The sequence below is a fragment of the Vigna unguiculata genome, chromosome 8, assembly GCF_037176805.1.
Source record: "Vigna unguiculata cultivar grain cowpea cultivar isolate G323 ecotype 2 chromosome 8, ASM3717680v1, whole genome shotgun sequence".
Lineage (NCBI taxonomy): Eukaryota > Viridiplantae > Streptophyta > Magnoliopsida > Fabales > Fabaceae > Vigna > Vigna unguiculata.
This window is the reverse complement of record NC_140799.1, coordinates 11,017,962-11,025,331: the sequence shown is the minus strand read 5'-3', so window position 1 is coordinate 11,025,331 and position 7,370 is coordinate 11,017,962. Positions and strand designations below refer to the sequence as shown.

At 31.8% G+C, this 7,370-nt stretch overlaps 1 protein-coding gene across 1 annotated transcript; it reads right to left on the bottom strand.

Moving 5' to 3' along the window:
• Nucleotides 1-2,052: 2,052 nt before the first annotated feature.
• LOC114195582 (gibberellin 20 oxidase 2-like) lies at nt 2,053-4,650 on the bottom strand. The gene is made up of 3 exons (XM_028086101.2): nt 4,032-4,650; nt 2,884-3,205; nt 2,053-2,515 (listed from the first exon to the last, which is right to left on the bottom strand). The coding sequence occupies exons 1-3, from the start codon at nt 4,556-4,558 to the stop codon at nt 2,243-2,245; spliced, it is 1,122 nt and encodes a 373-aa protein (XP_027941902.1). The 5' UTR covers nt 4,559-4,650; the 3' UTR covers nt 2,053-2,242.
• Nucleotides 4,651-7,370: the final 2,720 nt, after the last annotated feature.

Sequence of the window (7,370 nt, the reverse complement as noted above, 5' to 3'; positions counted from 1 at the left end):
AAAAATAAATTAAATGACATATATTTGATTAAAAATTAAAAAAACTTTGGATACTCGATAAACCAACAAAATTTAATAAAAAATCAATTGAAAATACTAAAATTTATGAAAAGTTTATAACGTTATTTAAATTTTATCATTAACATAAAATAGAACTTATCAGCAGTAAGTAACTATATTAAAACAATTAATTTAAATGCGCATACCTTATATATTGACACTATGTATTTAAAATCATGAAAAGTGTTCCCAGAGTGTAAAATGCAAAAAATACGTGTAAGGACAAATTGCCACCGAAACTTTAACAAATACAATAAGAAACTTTTAACAAATAAGGAAATGGTCATTGAAATGTTGGAAGCTGTGGTGGAATTTTGATTTCTAGCATACTTTAGCGGAAGCAGGAAAGAAAACTGCGTGGACCTCAACTTTTTCATGATGGAAACGTAGACCAGATCAGACAAATAATGCTTCAAAATTTTTATTTACTCCACCTAATTCTCTCTTCCTCTTCTAACCCTCGCTGCACATATTATGTAAAATAAATTTTTTAATAATAATAAAAAAATCTTATGAAGGTGGGTCGTCAGATTCTAAATAAAAAATAAATCATGAACCAAACCACAGGATTTCCCTCACCAATATTAATACAACAAAAATAAAAAAGGACCATAAAATTTTCTAACCTAATTTATGAAAAGGGAAATATATATAATTTTTATAATATTTATATATGGTTGTGATAAAGAGTAAGAATTGACATTTCGTTACCCAAGTAATCAATAATTATAATTTTGGGTTGAAATGGATGTAAAATGGATTTCATTTAGAGATTCTCTTTTAATGTTCAATTAGGTTATTTTTTTATTTTTATTTTAATATATTTAACGTTAATATTTTCAATCTAAGTTATGAGAAGCAATCATATATCACATTAATCAAAAATCAACTATGCAGAAAAATAAATATTAAATAGACTCTAAATGAAATCTCATGACTAAAAACGATGCAAAATAATTACGTGTTCCTAAGTTCCCTCTATTTACCTGGCGCTTATAGCTAAATTTGTCACAAAAGCATTTTAAAAGGAAAGGAAATAAAGTCATATTTGAAGGTACAGTTTAAAGCTTTTACAACATATCTATCATTAATTTTTCTATGTTACTGCATATTGAAGAAGTTTGTGTTCGTTTTTATACCTTTAAAACGTTAAACATGTTTACGTTTTTATTTTATTTAATGCAATAATTTTTTTTTTTAAAGATGTTATGGTGAGAAACAAAAGAAAACTTGTCATAATGGTACTATAGGATAGGAACAAAGGAAGGTGAGTTGGAAATTTCTTATTCCATAAAAATAAATTAGATGAATAATATATATATATATATATATATAATTACATATATTATTCTATTTTTTGTTTGCATAAAATATTTTAAAACTTAAAAAAAATTAAAATAGGTAATTTTTGAATTACTGATAATTAATTTTTTAATTTTTCAGGAATTTTGTACGGATATAGAAATTAAAATATTTTAACTTTCAATTTTTTTTAAGATAAAGTAATTAAAATTTTCTTTTAATAAAAAATTTCATTTTGAAAATATGTATTTTAAAATTAAAAGTTACAAAAAATATTAGTTAAATTTAAATATTTAATTAATTTATATCAATTTAATTTTTTCAATATGTTTGTGTATAATTGTATAGAGGGTGTGACTAGGTGTGAAATTTCAGGTTTTTTTTTTTAATGAATTTCTAATTTTATTTTCTTAATTATTCAAAATTCTTTTAATTTTCCCATCAAACAAACAACTCATTTTGTTATGAGGAATTTCAACTCATTAGATATAAATGAATTATTCTCGAAACACACTATTAAGGTTTTGCATCGGAAATAATATGATGATATTATATGAGTTTGTCCACTAGTCGTGGGTATCAAATCTGTTGATGTCTGCTCTCGAAAATTTTGACACTATATAATGCATGCATTTAACCATTTTGTAGAGAATCCTTCCACCTAATTATAGTAATTAATTAGGGTAAAACTAATGAGTAAGTTAGTTGCATAGATACATGAGCAATAAATTGAAAGACAGTGGAATTAAGTTACATAAAAAAGAAAAAATGAAGGTTTTGGAGTGTAGGAAGAGTACAGGGAGGAATTGAATGCAGCAGTGAGTGTGAGGCTGTAGTAAAAGCAAAGGTGCAGAACAGAATCTATTTGTTGGTAATTAACTTAAAGAGTTTGTTGTTTGGAAGATAGCAACCACTTGGTGAAGTTGTGCAGTGTAGCTTCGTCGGCTCTGTAGTAGTTTTGTGTGAATTCAAGCAAATTGGACCATGTGAAATCTGGATACTGTTTTGTCCCATCCCTACGCACAATATCCTCTGGGGCTCTCACCACTTTGTCCTCTTTCGGGCACAGAAAGAATGCCAATGACCTCCTCTCTTTGTACTTGTTAACCACTGCCCTATGCAGACAACTCTTGTATCTCCCATTTGATAATGCCTGAACAACCAACAAATCTTAGTATTATGATACTCTATTTAGTTCCATATAAGTAATTTTATGTAAAATTTGAGATATACACCAAAATAAAATACTTTCAGTATAGTCATGGATATAAACATAAACATTATAACCACGTTAAATTATTGTGTGTTTATTTTTCTGTTGTTTATCTTGTTCCTAACAACATGTTGCAGGGAGAACCAATCCTGATACACCAAACTATATCTGCGCTTTTATTGACGGATTTGTCATGTTGCGACAGATAATGAGGCCATGGTGGACAGTAATTGACAGCCACAAAGTCATAAAGATATATATATGTATGCAAACAGAAGATTTGTATGTATTATGCTTATGTAACGCACCGTGAAAGTATCACCAATGTTAACTACAAGAGCACGAGCACGAGGCGGAACCGTCTGCCACGTGTTGTCTGCAAACACATCCAGCCCTCCAACTTGGTCTTGGTGAAGAATGGTGAGAGATGTTGGGTCACAGTGTGGTCCTGTTCCTAGTGCAACACTTGGCTCCTGGCATGACGGGTAGAAGTTGCATCTCATTACAGAACAACCATCTTCAAACAACTCCTTATAATGTAACTTATCCACTCCCAAACTAATTGCCAAAAGCTCCAACAGCTTCATCCCCAACCTCTTCATCGATTCACAGTACTTCTGGAATACCACTCTACCCAATGCACCACAAATTAGTACTTTTCATACAAAAGGGTACTACTATATGTATCAAATTTTACAACTTTTTACAAGAAAACCCATAATTCACATCGCATGATGTTAATTAACTATGACTTCGTATTTGGGATATGCTGTTTCTAGGAATAAAATTACATTTTTGGAAACTTCTGTATTTTGAATACAACACTGCTATTATTCAGCATGAATAATATATCACTTACGTGGATCAATACCCTTTTGAATAGTTTAATTAAAACGTATGTAAAACATGTTTTGACCAAAAAGAAACACCTATTGGAGATTTAAAACATTCAAGAACCTCATCTGCCAATTTTATGCCCCAAAAGAGACAAGAGTGGATCAGGGACGTAAAATTCAGAAGCTATTCAAATCAACCAGTTTCTAGGCAGATTTAAGAATGAAACGTGAATCTTCTCTGAAATGACGCACAACCAAGCAAGCTATAAAGGTAATATATTGACAAGACGTAAAGAGAAAACTTAATATATGTAGTTCTAGTTGGGTGTATGCACCATTCTGGCATTCGTATACATGAAAACTACACAACACTAACTAAAGTTTTTCTTAAGTATATACGTATATACACACACATACACATAACAGTTGATTAAAAAACAGCAAAACTAAGATTATAATAATTTCATAACATGTAGATGCATTTAAACACAATCCATTCTTCTAATGCTCTTGAACTTTAGGATTGAAATAACGGGAAAAGAAAAAACTTAATGAAGTTAAGAAAATGGCATGTGAATGAAAAATGAAGAGATATATTGAAGCAAAAGCTTTTGTGTTACCCTGCTTGTTGAAAGTCTTGACCTAACGTGGAGTTAAAGAAGGTAGAGACAACGGGGTCTAAGGTGTTGTTATCATGGAAGGGGAAAGAGAGGGTTTCTTTCCAAGGCAATTTGGAGGAGAATCGGTCAGCATGTGCACCAGAATAGCCCCAGACAGAACCCGGAGTCTTGTGAATGCTAACTTTTCTGTCAATTGGGAGCTTAAAAAAAGCATCCATTTGTTCATACGCTTCAGCAATGAGGAGAGGGTCAACGCCATGGTTGATTACTTGGAAGAAGCCATGGGTGGAGCATGCCTTGCGTATGAGCTTAACAGCAACGTGTGTGGCCTCTTCATCACCTCTGAGGAACCCTCCAAGGTCCACCATTGGAGCCTGAAACTCCTCGTTCGCGTCCACCACACACTCCTTGGGCCAGACGAAGCTCATGGGAACGTGTGGCTGCATTTGTAGCCAAGAGGGGTCGAAGAAACGGCTCTGAACTTCTTGGTGGTTCAGGGATGACACCATACAGAAACCTGAATTCATAGTGAGAGCTTTTAGGTTTAGGTGAGTGAGGAAAGAGGCTACACCAGAAAATAGTAAGAGAGGGACTTGGTGTGGAGTTAGAGCACAAAGGCCAAGGAGTGGCATGTATTTGTAGTGTTAAGACATGGAATTTGGCGACCGTAAATATCACTACAAACAGACAAACGAGAAAACATTTGGAGTAGAATCCGTTTTTTCTTCATCAAGATAGATCCTATATTTCACTTCTACATGATGTTTGAGTAAATTCTAGTAAGAAATTGTTTCCTTCCAAAATTGAACAATGGTCCAAGTCACTTAATTAAGAGTCCAAATTTAAATACACTTTCATCTTCGTTATTTAAAGATAAAACTTTGTTATTTAAAATAAAACTGTAATGGAATTTTAAATTTCAAAATGAACGATACCCATTATTAATCCGAACGACCATTATCTCTTCGGTTTTTCGAAAATTACTTTATTAATAAAAAAATAAAATAAATATAAGAAAACACATACACAACTTATCATACCCTTTTTATCCCGAATACAATCACATTTTTCATAATAACACTCTTCCAACCAGTAATTTAATTCAAATCTCACAATGTTATTGTTACTTGAGTGTAAAAAATAAAAAGAATCAAATACAAACTTGAATAATTTTTGATTCGAAAACAATAAACATCATGAATTTAAAATCCATTATATTATCATTAACACCTATTTCCTAAATTATTTTGATGATATAAAACTTAAGACGTGTTATTTCATTGGCCAAAAAGATGGAATATGATTCGTTCAGAAAATTGAAGATCAAGTTTACTTGATAATTCTCAACGGAACTATGTTTAAAGAAAATGAAAATAGAAAACAAATTGGGAGTGCGTACAATTGTACGATGTTGGGGGCATGCAAGGCTTCACGCGCCTTTATTTTGTCCAGAGTTTGTTTTGGTCGAATTAGGTAGTTGTTGCGAGACTTGTTTATAACACATTTTGGGGCGAACACTCTTTTAGGATTACATTATTACATGTTTTTTGTAAAACTACTCCTTTACTTTGTGGAAAATGATTAACGCGGCGAATTTGTGAGGAAAATACTGTTTATAGATTCATTATATATATATAGTCAGGGACAAATGGATTAAGTATATTTTGTATTAGACTTTGTAGGATCTTGTCGGATCCTAAACTATTTGAATTTAAGTATTTAATGGATATTGAAGTTTGTTGAACCTATTTAGAATATTTAGTAGTATTTATGTGATTTTTTATATTTATAAGTGAAAGAACACTACTATGGAAGTTTAAGAGTTATTTCCATTCTATAAAATATCTTTGAATGTATTAAAAAAGTAAGCAGAAAAAAACAAGAAAAAATATGAAAAGAAGTACAATTAAAATAGAGTGTGATTCAATATCTAAATTATTTCCATTTTATTCCAAATGTTTTACAACAAAATTTTGTATCTTTGGAATACCACCGACGAAAAGTATCAGAGTTGTTGATCCTTGCATAAAAAAAGAAAAGATCACAGTGAAGAAGACCATCACACAACACTCCAAGAGCCAACATAACAATTTAGTAATGTCCAAAGTTTCTTTATTTGAAGGAGAAAATTATGATTTTTGGTACATCCTTCTCAAAGTTTATACAAATTCACGCATGTTGGGGTTTGTTTAAAGAAAAGTCTCACTGTCATATTGATAAGATTTAGAGGAAGAAAACTCGTTTCCTCTTTTTTTCATATATATATATATATATATATATATATATATATATATATATATATATATATATATATATATATATATATATATATATATATATATATATATATAAAATCACTCTTAAAAATGTTCATCAAATAATGTTCATAATACTCATCTATGTATTGACTAGGTATGAGTATCGGTATAAGAAATATCCGACTTTTTCAATTAAGTATTTGATGGAAATGTACATATCCGTTCTTTCCCCATACCCGCCATATATAATATCCATCCCCGTCATTTCCCCATCTAGTAGAGCGGTCCTTTTTGTTGATATGGAGAGCCACGACTCCCTCAACTAGTAACGAATCTTGATCAAAAATTTTGAAGGGACCAAAATAATATATTCAAATTTTATATATTTAATTATTATCACTAATATAATAAAAATATATATAATTTGATAGAAGTGGACATGAGAAAATCACACCCACATCTGTTCACTTGGTGAGTCTTCATTTTTGAGGTCGAAAATTTTCTTGTTGGGGAGAATGTAAGGCTCGTTAAAATTGTGTTATTCTTTTCTGCCTTAAAGTAAAGGGCTGCCTCTTGTAATTGGGCCTAGGGCTGGCCCAAGTGATAAAACCAAACCCTAATCTGGCTAACACACTCATTCTCACACATTCACAGATTGCAGCCGTCTCTCTCAACTACGCCAATAGAGCTCTGTTAGGGTTCGCTTCCTCGCCTCAGATTGCACCCTACATCTCATACCTTTACTTCGTAAAAGCTCTTTTCCGTATTTCCTCCATTTAGGGCTCCATAATAACTCTGTTCTGCTATTGTCCCGTTGTTCCGCCAGTTTCCCAGTCCATCTCTCGAGCTGCTGTGCTCCGTGGTCCAGTGTCAAAGTCTCGTGTAACCCCTTCCAGGTACGAGAAGTTAGGGCTTTCATGAAATCGTTTTCATCCATGTTTGTTTATGTATTTTCATGCGATTTAATGATCTGTATACTGTTCAGAGTGGGTGAAATGTATTGTTGCATTGTTTGGCTTGGTTTGGGTCTGTTATGCGAGTGAACAGTGGGTGAGGACTGATAATCTCGCCCAAGCGAGCT